Genomic DNA, 16,512 nt, shown 5'->3' with positions numbered 1-16,512 from the left:
TCTAATATTTAAAATTTAAATTTTTTATGAGAGAAAAATATTGTAGCATAATTAATAATTTGGATTTGAGTATATGAAAAATGGGCCATAAAACATGCCTAAATCTAAAGTTATGAAAATTATAACATGTCTAATTCTCGTGGCATTTTAAAAGTATTTTGATATTAAAATATAAATGATTATGTTTGAAATTAGAGTTATTATCTAGAACGAAATTAGATATATATAGGTCTCCTTGCTGTAACGAAATTAGAGTTATGCATTTTGCCACAATTCTAATATTTATAATTAAACTAGTTTGCTGATTTGAGTTTTTAATTCGAGTTGAGATGTGATTTTATGTGAGAATTTTTTACTGTAATAAAAAAATTAAATGTAATTATTTATGAGAATTTTTTACTATAACAAAACTTGAATTTTAAACTCAAATTAACGAAATAAACGGGCTTAAAAGAGCTTTGTTTTGTTTTTGATTTCGTGTCTTGAATTTGTCCGGGGTTTTGTGAGTTATTGGAGTGACGGGGTCCCACATCGGCCAAGTGAAAAAGCAAGGGCTGCCTTTGCGAGGCTATAAAAGAAGGAATGAATTGCTGACGAAATTTAAAAAAAAAAAAAAATCACATTGTTCAATTAATTTTAAAAAATAATATAGGGGGCGGTTTTGTCTTCTTGGTTGTTTCTATTGATTCAAAAGCAGATATCATTTCCCCAAAAGCAAAAGAAACATCTGATTTCGAAATTTATCGAGGAAAATTCTAAATTTTCCGAGGAATTTTTTCTTACGAGAGAGAAAAAAAACCCTAATCTCGTTCGGGAAACAAAGAGCTGTTTTGCCGTTCAGCTATGGTAAGCTTGTTCCGATCTTCTTTGAGCGACAATTGAAAAAATTGATTGTTTTGCCCAAGAATTATTTGTTAAAGAATCAATTTTCATTGCAATCTCTTAATGATTTTGTTAAAATTATTTTCGTTTGTGTGTGTCTGTGAGAAGAGGTGGGTTAATTGTTTTGTAATAACTGAAACAGTAATTGGGATTTTTTCTCACTTTTTATTAAGATTGATTTTTTAACTAATTTTGTTGATGAATATTGTTATATATATTTTCACAGGCTGCGAAGATTCTTGCAAATTTAATTGTCATGGGTTCTAGCGTATTAGCTAGGGCTTTTGTTCAAGCATACCGTCAAGCCCTTGCCAGTAAGTTTTTTTTTTTTTTTTTAATAATATTATTATTTTATTATTTTGAATTTTAACGTCAGCATAAGATTCAGTCGCACTTTTGATTTTTTTTTTTTTTTTTTTGGGGCTGGGAAGCTCTTTTGAAAAAAAAGTGTGATACTTTAGGTTCCTATGGCTATGTGAAGTGTGCAAGATTAATGAGTTCTTTTAGCGATGTCAATGCTTTGTATTTTCGCAGTTATTTCGCTTTTATACTCTATTAGCCTCCTTATATTTCTGATTTATGTTCTGGGGTGTTGGAACATGCCTTTGTGTATTCATTGAATTGTACCATAATCTTGATTGAAAGGTTTTCATTGTGCAAGGTTGTGTTTTGTTTGTTAGTTGTTGAAAAGCTCTTTTTTTTTCCACATGTTTTAATAATGCCCGTGACAAATAAGTAACTTAAAAGAGTTTAATGTTGATTAGCAGTAAGTTATTTTTGTTGCGTTGCGGTCGTGACTACGATTGATTTGGGTGTGTCATGTGTCCGTACTTCCATGCTCCATAAATTTATACTGGTGTTTGTTGCAGATGCCAACAAAACCGGCGTTGCTCAAGAAACATTACAAAATGCAATTCGCAGAGGAAGCAAGGTCATGACAGAGCAAGAAGCTAGACAGATTCTTGGCCTGACGGAGGAAACTGCTTGGGAGGATGTTCTAAAGGTTAGTTTTTCACACTTGTTTAACTCATGGAATGGACCAAGCTTAGCTTCAAATTGTAACTTGTCTTTTGTATTTCTTTATAACCTTTGTAGAAATACGACGCTTTATTTGAGAGGAATTCTACGAATGGTAGCTTTTACCTTCAATCAAAGGTTCACAGGGCCAAAGAATGTTTAGAGGCTGCGTACCGGGATAAAGGTCAGACTACGCCTAGTTGAGAACCATATGAAGGCTTAATTAGCAATTTCTGTCTCTTGCCTTGTTCAATCAGTATGTCATCATCTTGGTGCCTCGGAGATGGATTTTGTCAAACAGTTTTGTTCTTCTAACACCCACCCCTTTTCTAGTCCAAGTTAAAAAGTTTGTTGAAAAAAAAAGCGTTCTATGTTTTACCAAATCAGTAGTTAGAAACTGAGCTCAAATATTTATTTGTACAGGTAATGCTACTTAATAATGGCATTGGATTTGATTACCAAAGTGCATTGTTTATTTATTTATTTATTTCTTAATCTTTAACGGATGTTGGGAAACTGAAGTTGCATATTGTTTTGTGCATACAAACGAGCTTTATAATAGGTTGACATAGTGTAGTCATATATGCCTCGTTCACTTCACGGATTCGAGTTTTCAATTCAAGCTGAGATGTGACATTTTCTGAGAGCTTTTTACTGTAGCAGAAAAAGTTAGATGTGACATTTTCTGAGAGTTTTTTACTGTAGAAACCTAAAATTGAAAACTCGAATCGGTGAAGTGAACGAGGCCTTAGTAACTTGCATAGTTATAACAGTGATTATTATTGTTACCAGAACATGCGTAGTAAAGACATAAATGAGTTTAGATGGTAGAGGTTGGTAAGCATAAAGATAAAGGTAATGATATGTGGTCATAGTGGTATTACCAATAATTGGCCTTTATTTGCAGCATATTAGAGACATTCAAAGAAAGCTTGAAAGGTTAGTGCCTCTTCTGAAAGAAAATATCAAAGGGAGATTCTTAAAAATTTTGGGATTCAAAGCCGTGAGTTTATGAAAAAATGTTCTCTAGTCCAGCGCAGGTGGGGTCCACCACCTTCTGAGGCGGGGTTACTGCCCTGTGAGGTGGCTCCAAGCTATGTATGTCCATTTGGGAATCTATTCTACATGTGCTGTGGCCAAATAAAAGCTTTTGGAAACATTTAGGCCCCGTTTGGAATTCTAATTATGTTACAGTGTTTTTTATCTTACAAATAATTTAAAATCAAAAATTTCTTGTTTCACAAAGTTCTTGCTAATGAATTAAAATTACTGACTAAAGAATTAGAATTACTGACTTGAACGCGTAAACTAAACGGATCCATAAAAACAGTTTAGAAAGACCTACGGTTGACTTAGTGATGCCAGTGACAATGGTCCTGTTTTTGAGATTAGGAAATACCAGTGGTGGAGACTTACGGGGTAAACTTGGTTTAAGTACTTGGATTTTGGTTCATGAAATATAAACTGAAATAGCATATTCATCATCCAATATTAGGCAACAAGACACAGACTTTGAATACGATGACACAAATTATTCAAATTCAATCATTCACTGCGAACAGCAACCGGCCTTTTTAAGGTGAACTCTGTCGAGCTCTCTATCAAACCTGAAACGCCATTAAAGTCTTTTGCTTTGGTTACTCTTGCAATATTACTCTCTTCTTCTTTGGGTGGTTAACTTGGTCAAATGTCATAATATTTGCAGCACTCCACCACAAGCGAGGATGTTGACCAATTATAGCACTTCGAACCACTTATTAGTTTTAGTTTACTGCAAACAATAGCAAAGTCAAATCAACAATTCCATAGACCAAAACAAGCAAAGTTCTGCTTGGATCCACCTGACACGATTTCTACAGAGGAGAAACATTTTTGTGGTAAAACCATGAATGCGGAAAAAGCATAAATCGGGTTTCAACAGTCCAAAACCAAATCCCATTTTAAAATTATTACATGCACATATTGGATGTTGACATGATACAACAAGGAATTTGGCTGCATATCGTGGCAATACCCCTATCACATTTCTGCCTATTATGAACCACTGAATTACGGAAAACAATCCATCATCGTTATAGGATCATATACTTACTTTAAGCTTGTACGATACTCACACAAGTATATATTTCTCTGTCGAATCTTTGACATTAACACAAATGATATTTACTAAAACCTTTTATCCTAAAATTGCTTATACATGGAAGGACTCTTGCCTTACTTGTAGAACAGAAATGATGTTACAAAAATCAGCTTGGAGACGTTTGGTTTATAGATTAAAATCATGAGATTAGAATCATTTTCGATTTACGTGTATTTTTTTGTGAAAAAAATATTGTAGCGAATCATGAATCATGATTCGAATCAGGGTACGAATCCCCTTACCAAACGTTCCCAACAATATCCTTTTCTTTCTAAAATTGGGATGTGTACACTGTCAAATTTAGCTCCAAGTTGGGGACTAAAATTTACTCATATCATGCTTACTATCCGTTCTTGAGAAGAACACGTCAAAATTAGCAATGTATTTATAAAAATGATATGCACCGTATTTGATACCCCTATGTTTTAACGTAATTATTTTGTAGTACTTTGTATTTTTGATAATTTTGATTTGGTACCTGGACGTTTTCAGAAATCATTTTTTAATATCTTGAGGCCTTTTTTTGAGATGAAAAATGTCATTTCTACCCTTCTCATTAATTAATTACAAACTAAACTTTTTAAAGCATTTTCACTAATTAATTAGAAAGTAAACCTTTTAAAGAATTCTTTTACTACTGACTTTACCTAACCAGTACCTATTTACTACTTATATGCAATAGCGGAGCTAGATTTCTAATTTAATGAGGCATATGCTGAATTTTTATATTGAAGTAATAAAAAAGTGTGAAATTCACTTGGGGCATATATGAAAAAAAAAAAAAACAATATTTCAACAGGAAAAAAGAGAAGATCACAAATTTCTAAAGAGAAGATCACATCCAATGACAGCCTACACACACACAGTGAGAAATTCAAACTAAAAACCATGTCAAAGTAATGTGCTAACAACTTCACGTAAGAACAAAATCTCAACTAACCCTACAATCAATTCAATCGCCTAGGCCAAAAAAAAAAAAGTGTCAATTGTCTAAAAAATAACGAGACAAAAAGAAACTTGGTAATTTGAGGGTGATTTCTCATATTCTAACTTATTAGGCATTCATAAATGAAAATAAGGGCTTATTTAAAAGGTATACGCAAATCATAATTTTTGAGTCTAACGTTTGAAATTTAAATTTTTTATAAAAGAAAAATACTGTAGCATAATTAATAATTCGGATTTGAGTATATGAAAAATGGGCCATAAGGCATGCCTAAATCTGGAGTTATGAAAATTATAACATGCTTAATTCTCGTGGCATTTTAAAAATATCTTGATATTAAAATGTAATGATTATGTTTGAAACTAGAGTTAATATCTGTAATGAAATTAGATATATATATATATAGGTCTCCTTGCTGTAACGAAATTAGAGTCATGTATTTTGCCACAATTCTAATATTTATAACTAAACTTGTAATAAATTAAAAGAGCTTTGTTTTGTTTTTGATTTCGTGTCTTGAATTTGTCTGGTGGGGTTTTGTGAGTTATTATTGGAGTGACGGAGTCCCACATGGACCAAGTGAAAAGCAAGGGCCGGGTTTGCGAGGCAATAAAAGAAGGAAGGAATTGCTGAGCAAATCATACCTTTCTCGGCCTTTTGGCTAAGATCAAGTGTAGTATCTGTTCTTATCAGTTTAATATCTGATACGTGGGTGATTCACCCACATGATATTAAATTAATTTTTTTAGGGGGAGGGCCCACCACAGTAGCTTGCTACTGGGGCCCTCGAGCGTCGCCTGTGCGTTGCACTAAAGCACGGGCCTGGCGCACCCCACTAATATTAGTTCAATCCTTTTCTGGCCTAATATGTAGGCCCAATTGATGGGAGGCGGCCCACCAATATATTAGTTCAAGCCTTTTCTTGCCTATATGTAGGCCCAATTGATGGAGGGATTAGAGTGTGTAGCATTTTTCTTAGTCATTAACGTCAATTGAAGCCAAAAGGTTTTTCATGTTAATATTTGACAAAGAAAAAGAAAAACAATAGTCACCATTTCTAAAATGTAATAATTGAATTTAACGATTTTTTTTTTTTTTTAAGATTTAAGATTGACGGAGCTTTTTTACAGATTACCTTGGGCGTTCAAATCCGGGAAATGATTAAAAATTCATATAAATTATGAGAAATAAATACGGTTTAAGAAAATTTTGTGATGTTTGATTAAAAATTCAGAACTAAAACATTTTTATAGTTTATCTTTCGAATTCTTATTCCTTCTTTAATTTGATTGCATAATAAAATAAAAACTTAATAAGGAAAATAAAAATTTAGAAGACGTTTGATTTATGTATTCAGAATTATAATTCAAAATTATTCTCGTTTTACGTGTATTTTTTGTGAGAAAAAATACTGTAGAGAACCATAAATCATGATTCAGAATCAATGGTGAATATAAAAAACAAACGTCTCAATATTACGTAAAGTTCAGCAACCATACAGAGTGACAAGTGTAACTTTTTCATATTATATGTGTAACATTCGTTTGGCAACTATACAGACTGACAAGTGTAACTTTTTCATATTATTTGTGTAACATTCGTTCGTATACGTAATTTTTTTTTTTACAATCATATAACACTTATTATTATATGTGTTGGACTATATGATGATTGAATTTACATTAAAGTAAATAAAGTACGAATAATGTTTCACGTGTATATGAAAAATATTATACATGTCTTGGTTGGTCTCGATGTGACATTATTGAGTCAGTGTTGTTCTTTTTTTTTTTTTTTTTAAAGAATAAAAAAACTCTAGTTATAGATACAATCTTTATCTCTAATGACCAATAAAAGCTCTAGATGCATTAGCGAAAATAATAATAATAATAATAATAATAATAAAAGCTCTAGATGTGGAGTTTTGAGGATCTATATGAAATAATGTACTGTAGCGCACACATAGTTCAAACGGTAGTTATATTTGTACTCCTAAAATTTGTAGATACCTTCAGTAATTAATATTTTTCTAATAAAATTTAAAAAAACTAACTTTTTATAGCTATTATATTTATAATACCTAATTTAATCTTTTCTACTTTCATACCCACCTCTAACTTAAGCTTGATTTAATTTCACAAAATAATATGATCCTTTTCAACTATTAATTTTGTTATATTTCAAATGATAGTAATGCATCAATTATTTTTGTTCTTTTTATTTATCAATCATCTTTCTTTTTTATTTATTTTTTAATTATTCTGTTCAGTGAGTTATAGTTTTCTTCAGCGAATATTTCTGCTTTTATCCAATATAGCTCTACAATTTTTTTTTGATTATTAGCTTTTGACATCACTGATGAAGATAGTATATTTGAATTTTTAAACAAGAGCAAGAACACTCATCGTGAACATTAACAAATACGCAGTAATTTTTTTTTTTTATCACATTTCAACAAAACAGAATTACAGAAGAACAAATTATTGACATAGTAAGAATCTCGTATGAAAGATGAAATTAGCGTTAACTAAAGATGTGGATTATTTATTTATTCTTTTGAATTATATTTCTAATTATAGTTAATGTGGGTGTTTGTTTTTTCATTAATATGAATACTATTTATGACAAAGTCTTTAAACCGGCACCTAATATTTATCGGATTGAAACGGCAGTTGTATAATTCATAAATCGTGTATATTTATATGTAAAGATGTATAATTAAGTATAAGTTTTGTATATGTACACGCACAATTCAGCGTATGCCTTGTACAATTTAGCATATGGAAGTTGTACAATTGTAAAGATGTATAAGTTGTATGACAAGTTGTACAATTCATCATATGTCTTGTATATTTACATACGGTAATTGTACAATTCAACATAAATCTTGTATAATGTCTTCCGCCGAATCAGTCAGGTAAATAGTGCCTGCCGGACGGAAGACATTTCCTACTATTTATAGTTAATGTGGGGTATATTATTTGGTTTTAATGTAATTTTAATATAGGTACAATTGTAATAAACATAAATGATGATTTGGTGGGGACATTAATAAATTTAGTGTGTGCAAATATAATTTCCCAACAATAATATGTACACCCCCTTTGCCACAAAAGGGAATTCTCAACACTTGTGTCGCTCTAATGAGTACGAGATCTCTATATAAGAGAAACAATTATTTTCATCAAGGATCAAACTATCCAAATCAAATAAAAAAGAAAAAAAAACTTAGTTTGAATTTTTAGAAATAGAATTAGAAATATTTTTCACTGTTCATAAACCCGCAAAACTCGCAGGCCCAACCCATTTCATTCCAACTCAATCCGAAAAATGCAATTTCTAGTATTAAATTTTTTTTTCGGCCCATTCAATATATGGCCTGAAGTTTTGGGCGCGGGTGTGGGTTTGACCTATTTTTGAATTTTTTTTTCGGCCCATTCAATTTTTTTTTCGGCCCATTCAATATATCGTTGACAACTCAATGGCTAAAAAACAACCATTCTTACCGATAGAGTAAAATAGCAATTCTTGCCGTAAAACAATCGTAAATTTTAAGATTTTACTTTATTTTACAGAAATTAAAGGATATTAGGCATAACTCAACCTAACAAAATCGGCTTATTAGGGGAGGATTGTCTTCACCTTATTAAGTAGATCATGCCAATATCTCCAGCCAATGTGGGATTCTAATACTTTATATATGTACTTTTTTTCTTATAAAATTCAATCGTGTCTCCATTGAAAAAAAAAAAATGAACATAGCACTCCTACTAAATAATAGAATAAATCTTACATTTTTCACACCATGACTCCTATTGAAATTTTTTTTTAACTCTGCCACTATATGAGAAGGTCTTGAGTTCGAGTTAGTTAACTTTACCTATCATTTTTGGAGAAACAAACTTCTCTAACTTGTCCCGTTTCAAGATTTGTTATGCATCCCCTGTTACAAAAGGAAAGTGTGAAAAAAAAGAAAAATTAGGTGTTTTGCCCTGAAATAAGGACATCATTTCCTTGAGTGTTAAACGACGTGTTGTTTTATTCTTCAATGAAGAACGACATGTAGTTTATCTTTGCTACGGATTTATAATACTATGAAGATATAAATGCCGTATTTGAAATTAATCACATTTTTATTTTTCACGTTTTTTGAGAAAGAAAAAATAAAAACGTTTCGACGTTTGGCGCAATAAAGACAAAAAATAGAAATGAAAATGATTTTTTGTTTAGTGTAAAATGAGAGAGAAATGAAAAATGACTTTTAGTCGTTTTTCATTTTTTATTTTTGTTATCTCCTCTCTCAAGCAGAGAGAGAAAGAGAAACATTAATGACTTTTTTTATACTAAAAATAATCTCTTGATAAAACTACCAAACGCATTTTTAAAAATGATTTATGTATGAGATTGAAAACGTTTTCATTTTCATTTTCTTACAAAAAATAAAATAATTTTAAAACGAGTTCCAAATGCGCCCAAAATTACATGTAGTGGTATTATTTGGATGTCGCTTTTCTACTCAACACAATTACAGAAGGCTTCTTTTTAGCAATAATAATAATTTAAATAAAGACGGCCTATTGTTTACCATAGACGTCGTTAAATGCTAAACTGTGAAAACTAATCACATGGGTGCGCTTAAGCCTGGATACCAAGTACAAACGACGTGTCATTGTTCATCTTCTGCTCTACGTTGTGGAAAAAACGACATGTGTTTCAAAATTGATTTCGTTTCTCTCTCTCTCTCTTCCCATGTAATAGGACGTATTTCAAAATATTCCTTTGTTGATGGAATATATAGTTTTTTCTTTTTAGGAGAATATATTTAGTTACATGTAGCTAAATTAAGTTTTTTTTTTCACCTTTTATTGTGGCCGGTAAATTTTATATAATTTGAGAATACACGACATGCATATATATATATATATATATATATATGTGTGTGTGTGTGTGTGTGTGTGTGGAATCATGACATGATAAGAACAATTTTGAAAGAATTGAGAAAGGCAAGTATATATACATATATATATATATATGTATATATATGTATATGTACTCCTACTCTTTTTAAGGCCACCGCTGTCGCCAATCCGCCCCCACTATCACCACATCCTTCTCCATCTCTCTCTCTCTCTCTAGATATATATATATATATATATATATATGTGTGTGTATATATGTAGTGTATATATATGTTCACAAATACAAACAATAAGATACAATCACTTCAAAAGTGAATTAGCATTTAACCACATGAAGTGACTAAATTTTATCATACTTAATCGTGACATGTATTCACTTCAAAAGTGAATAATTAGAGCATGATTGAGTATATAGACTAATAATTGATAATCATGTTATATACATGGTGATAATATTTAAGGTGGAAATATACAGTAGTGCTCAAATACTTGCGTATGTATTTTATACTGCACTATGCAAGCTAGGCCATTTTCAAATACGTGTGAACTAATTTAGATATATTTAACAGAGCTTTATACTGTACGTATCTCCACCGTACGTTAGTGTATGTTTAACGTTGAATTTGACTAAAATCTATGAAAATGAAAAAAATGCGTAACAGTTTAAAATAAAGTTCTACTTGCATGGAATTCCCATTAACTGTGGTTTTAATGGTTACTTCAATATTTATTTATCAATGCATATTATTATTTAAGCCACAAAATATTAATGTAACGGTTGTAATAAATTGAATAGTTGATTAAAAAAATTAATGATAATTAATAAAATTAAATTTTTATCACGCCACACCATTAAATTTCTATATCTGGAGGAGTCCAAATCTGTTATCCCTATTTTCCTGTCTCGTTAGCTGTCTCGTCATTTATTATTGGACACGTCATTTAAATTTAAGAATCTAACCACGTAAATAGGAATAAAGTATTAAAAATATTTATGCAAATCACAATATGTTAAAATTTAAATTGAGGGACAGCCATCGGAATAAAAAATAAAGCAACAAATCTTAATTCTATTTAGAGATAACTACTGATAAAAACTTAACTATTACAACTCGTCCATATATATATGGATATTTTCTTAATAAATTGTATCATGATGTAAGGTAACCTCAACCAAGAGTTATGTTAAGAATATCCAATGTGGCCTTTGGCAGATTCTGGTGGCTAGATATATGAGAATGTTGACCATTTTGAAGAAAGTGATGTTACCAACAACTTTAGGAAAAATACAAATGCAATAATTTGTTATAGATTACTTCAATGTGGGGAGTAGAAGATGAGAGAGAGTTAACTTTTGGAAAGCTTCAAGAGTTCAACTCATCAAGACCTCGTTCATTTCGTGAATTTAAATTTTCAATTTAAACTGAGATGTGATATTTTTTTAGAGATTTTCACTGTAATAAAAAAAGTTAGATGTGACATTTTTTGAGAGCTTTCATTGTAGAAACTTAAAATTGAAAATTCGAATCGGTGAATATATATCCTTTTGTTAACTTTTAACTTGAGAAGCGACCACTTGTGGTCAGTGGTGGTGGAGCCAGTCCTTATATTTAGAGGAGCGTAAATCAAATAAAAATTTAGAACTAAACTACAACAAAATAGCTTTTTAACGTTATTTTTCTATTTATGAATTTATATAGTAGTATGATTGTATTTTGATTTATTAGGTATTTTAAATTTAGAATAAGACTATTTAAAAAAACAAAACTTAAGGTATAACTAAGAGTCCGTTTAGTTCGCTGATTTGAGTTTTTAATTCGAGTTAAGATGTGACTTTATATGAGAACTTTTTATTATAGTAAAAAAATTAGATGTGACTGTTTCTGAGAGTTTTTTATTATAATAAAATTTAAATTCTAAACTCGAATCGGTGAAATAAACGATGCCTAAAATTTTCCTAAAAATATCATGTAAATGTTGTAAATAAAAACAAAATCAGGGGGCAAATGAAGGAAAAAAAGCCAAAATTTTTGAAGAGGGGCAAAATTATAAAAGAGCTGGGGAGGAGGAGGAGGAGGAGGAGGCGCGGAGGTAAGACCTTTGACCATTAAAGCCCTTTTTCACAAACGCAACAATCCCTAAAAGTTAAGGTAAGACCTTTGACCAACAACCCCTTTTTCACAAGCGCAAAAAAATAAAAATAAAAAATAAAGAAAGAAAGAAAAACACAAGGGCAGGTATTTACAATACAAGATATAAAAATAATGTAACGATAGAGTTTACTACTACAAAATGCCATTAAAGCCCTAAAAGTTAATTATTTGCACATACATACTCCATAATTTAGCATTCGTAATCGCTTATTGTTGATGTTAGGTTATGCTTTAATGGTTGATCCCCCTTTAACTTTTTGAGAACTACGTATTTGAGAATACTTATGAGAGAACACTCTGACGCTTAAATAATTGTTCAAACAAGGTCTTTTGAAATAAAATTTTTAGAGTTAGGAAGTGTACTTTTAGGCCTCGTTCACTTCGCGGATTCTAGTTTTCAATTCGAGCTGAGATGTGACATTTTCTGAGAGCTTTTCACTGTAGCAGAAAAAGTTATATGTGATATTTTCTGAGAGCTTTTTACTGTAAAAATCTAAAATTGAAAACTCAAATCAGTGAAATGAACGAGGCCTTAGTTACAGTTCACTCACTATTTATAAGCAAACTATGACTTGTGTATTTTTTTTTTAATCTCAGCCGTTAATCGGACATGTAATAAATTAAATTATTTGAATACGTTGTTTCCTACTCTTGAGGGAATTTCTCTCGCTCAAAGTTTTTTTTTTTTTTTTTTGTCGAAATCCCCTACGATTTCAACCTTCGCACGATTTGTTAGGAAACTCTCTTCTGAATGCTCGTTCACGAGCTGCAATCGATCTAATTTTGCCTATATGTGGCACTATGAAAAAGAGATTTAGGTATACTCTAGAGCTCTATAACTAGATTTGTTCATAGAATCCAATCAACTAATCATAACCGTCGACCAGCAAAAAAAATAATCATAACTGTCAAAATTGGTTAATTGAAATCGGCGGGGCACTGCCACATAAACAACGATCTTTGTCGGTGAGAACACCAATCGCCCAATTGTGTGATGGTTCAATTTTCAAGTATATATGTTAGGGTACGGTTTTAAACCGAATCAAGTTGAATACTAGATACATAGCTCGTTTGGTTTATAGGTATGAACAGAAAAATTTAAATAGAAAGAAAATACTGCAGTAAAAAGGTTTGAACAGTACTTCGAGTTTATAAATTAAACGGACTAATAATTTCTAACGAGTTATATATATTTATAACGGGTATGAAATCAACTAAAATCGTTACAATGTGGTTATGAGTTTTCATGACAATCGTGACCAAAAACCTTTATTAAGTTTGATGTCCAGAAATGTGTCACTCTATATTTATTTGAATGCCCTCATTTTTAAACACCATATTGCAATGTCGTTTCGGGTTGAATTTTTAGGGTTTGATTTTCAACCCTGCACATATTGCGTGGCCAATTAAGTCCTTTCAATTCCACATAAAGCCCTAAATTTAGCAAGCCGATATGAATAGATAAATTATCCTAAAATGTTGTAACATAATGTTATTGTTGTAATAATTAAAAAAAGGGGAAAAAAAATCTACTGAAAAGGAATAGAAAAGAAAAGATATAGATGATAGCTTAAAGCCTTAAAACGTTTCAAAAGGACCAGGGAAGCTTTAAAACTCTTGAAAAGCTACCAAGTAACCTTAATATTCTTTTATATTATTTTATTATAATAGGTACCATTTAAATCCGTAATAATGCAACCCGTTCGTTTTATTAGTTCAAATCACAATTTAAGTTTTTGTTGCAATATTTTTTTGTCATAAAAATTTAAATTTAACTTTCATTATAATATTTTTTTCATAAAAATTTAAATTTAATTTTCACTGCTATAAAATTTTTTTCACATAAATTTACTTTTTAACTCAAATTATCTACTCGAATGAACGAAACGAACAAGACCCTAAAGACACCATACAAAGTCAATACAACACAAATGAAGAGACTAACAATGGCAAGCAACGATAGTTTAGGCTCTCGATAATAATTAGTAGTAATGCATCATTATTTCAACAACAAAAAAAATGCATGATTAAAGTTAGACCTTTTTTCTGGGTATTTGAACTTATAGGATTTTGGTAACTTATCCCTTGAACTTTCTATCAAAAAAATTTGTCTCGTGAACTTTTAATTTTGATAATTTACCCTCTCAGTTTGTAAAATAATTGCAATGTGTCTCGTTTTATTTTATCAAATTTTGAGATGATTTTTTGTCGGATTTAAGGGATTAAAATTTAAAAATTGATAAGTTTGTGTTATAGTTTGAATTAAGATATCAAAAATTTTCATCGGATATGTTTTTTCATCACCAATTTAACACAATCAGACACACTTTTTGCAAGTTGGGGACAGGTTGATAAAACTCTACAAAGTTAGAAGGACAAATGTATAAAATACATTTTTTTTGAACTCTATTAGTCCACGACTTTTTTCCTCCTCTTGCAATTCCCAACTTCTTTTTTCTCGTTGTAATTGTTAATCCCTTAAATTTTCATCCAAACACCGGTTAAACGCCATGAGATATGTGATGCGACCCTAATCGATGGAAATGGAATTGCTTAGCAAATTCTTCGGCCCCGTTCACTTTGCGGATTCGAGTTTTCAATTCGAGCTGTAATGTGACATTTTTTTAGAGCTTTTCACTATAGCAGAAAAAGTTAAATGTGACATTTTCTGAGAACTTTTTACTGTAGAAACTTAAAACTGAAAACTCGAATCGGTAAAATGAACGAGGCCTCGTCTCGGTTGGGTTTTTTTTTCCGGTTCTCTCACCATTATAATGAAATTTACATTAGTCTGATGAAATTTACAGTTCACTCTCTTGAAATTACGAAATTTTTTATGCCCTACTTCTTATGTTTCGTTTTCATCTAATTTTTGTTGTCTATCAATTTTTTTTTTCATTCTTTATGATTTATTTATCACGTAAATTGTTATTTACCTCAAATAATTTTAAAATCTTATATTTATTTAATTTAATTTAAAAATATGTTATTTACTATAATTTTAAAACAAATATTATAGATTTTTTTTTTGGGTCGAGTGGACATTGCTAAGAGTTCATGTAGCCTGTAAACGTTGTACAAATTGAGTTACAAATAAGTACTGTCCATCTTTTTTATGAAAGTATAAGTACCGTCCATCTCTTACAATAGAAAAGGTTAATGCCCCGTTCATTTTGCTGATTCGAGTTTAGAATTTGAGTTTTGCTACAGTAAAAAGCTCTCATAAACAATCACATCTAACTTTTTTGCTACAGTAAAAAGCTCTCACATAAAATCACATCTCAACTCGAATCAGCGAACTAAATGGGCCCTAAATATGCATTTTTAATATTTTATCTCTAATTTACCATTCTAACAGAAAGAGCATTTATTTAAAAAGCTATCCAATATCATACCAAACATATTTTCGTTACCTAATTACACTTTTTTGGAGCATTGATTGAAAAAAAAAATCATTCTCAGAAAAGAAAAGGAGCCGGCCCTAGAGAAGAATGAGAAAAAGAGAAAAGGAGAGAATGAGTCAGGTCCTAGAAACCGGGCGTTTCACCGGGCCTCCCATTTAAACTTGGTTCCTAAATTCGTCTCGTCGTCGTCTTTTACGTGGTGGTGGCAGTTTGTGGAGTGGTGTTTTCATTGGAGTGGATCTAACACGCTTTGAAAGTGAGATGTCGTTCGTTTGGGCTGTTACCTCCAACATGTTCGCCAGATGATGGTCGTGCTCCTTTGGTGTTTTGTTTTGTGCGGCAGTGGATTTCTCTGAGAGGCCGTGGTTTTGATTGTCGATGGTGGCTGCAAAGGGTGAGTTTCACTTGTAATTTTACACCGTTTGCTCGATCTCACCGTATTTCCTTGAAAGTTTGTCTTTTTTTGGTGGTGCTTTTGCCTATTGTCTCCTCACCAGAGTCGCTTGACAACGGGTCTTGTGGTCTTTTTTGTTTATTATGTTTTTTTGTGTGTTTTTACTACAATAACCGGGATTTTCACCCCGTTGTCTTTGTTTATTTTTGGTGTCCGTTGGACTGGTGTCTTGGCGGTGTTTGATATAGCCTTAGTGCTACGATGTTTTGTCTCTCCATCACTCAATAGCTTATCTTGCTGAGAGGAGTTTTATCAAATAGAGTCGTAGGTGTGCTCGATCTTAATGTGCCGAGATATTCTCCCGTTTTTGGGCCTCAAGTGTATGTCTGTTCCCCCGTTGTGTCATTAACCTTTTATTGTGTTTGTTCTCTGGTTTTGTTTAAATGCAAGTTCTTGAGATATGGGTTTTTATTAAAAAAATAATAATAAAATAATTAACCAAGAAAAAAAAAATTTTATAGTGTTTTCTCTTTTTTGAAAATACTGATATTCCCTATTTATTAATAGTCAAATTTATATTATTTTTTTAATTTAATTTAACTTTTGATTAGATTTAATACGAATTCAACGATTAATAAGTAAGCAATACAAATATTC

At 31.1% G+C, this 16,512-nt stretch overlaps 1 protein-coding gene and 1 non-coding gene across 2 annotated transcripts; both read left to right on the top strand.

Annotated features, from left to right (window-relative positions):
- The first annotated feature begins 600 nt into the window (after positions 1 to 600).
- LOC21399559 (mitochondrial import inner membrane translocase subunit PAM16 like 2) lies at positions 601 to 2,415 on the top strand. Its single transcript, XM_024173317.1, has 4 exons — positions 601 to 846; positions 1,109 to 1,196; positions 1,752 to 1,885; positions 1,978 to 2,415. Exons 1-4 carry the CDS (start codon positions 844 to 846, stop codon positions 2,101 to 2,103), a joined length of 351 nt encoding a protein of 116 aa, XP_024029085.1. The 5' UTR covers positions 601 to 843; the 3' UTR covers positions 2,104 to 2,415.
- A 3,210-nt stretch (positions 2,416 to 5,625) lies between these two features.
- Positions 5,626 to 5,821, top strand: LOC112093889. The gene has a single exon (XR_002903257.1). It is a non-coding gene; the product is annotated as a U2 spliceosomal RNA (small nuclear RNA).
- The last annotated feature ends 10,691 nt before the right edge of the window (positions 5,822 to 16,512 follow it).

The sequence above is a fragment of the Morus notabilis genome, unplaced genomic scaffold (assembly GCF_000414095.1).
Source record: "Morus notabilis unplaced genomic scaffold, ASM41409v2 Scaffold1225, whole genome shotgun sequence".
Lineage (NCBI taxonomy): Eukaryota > Viridiplantae > Streptophyta > Magnoliopsida > Rosales > Moraceae > Morus > Morus notabilis.
Note: the sequence above shows the minus strand (reverse complement) of the source record. Positions and strands in the feature narration are given on the sequence as shown.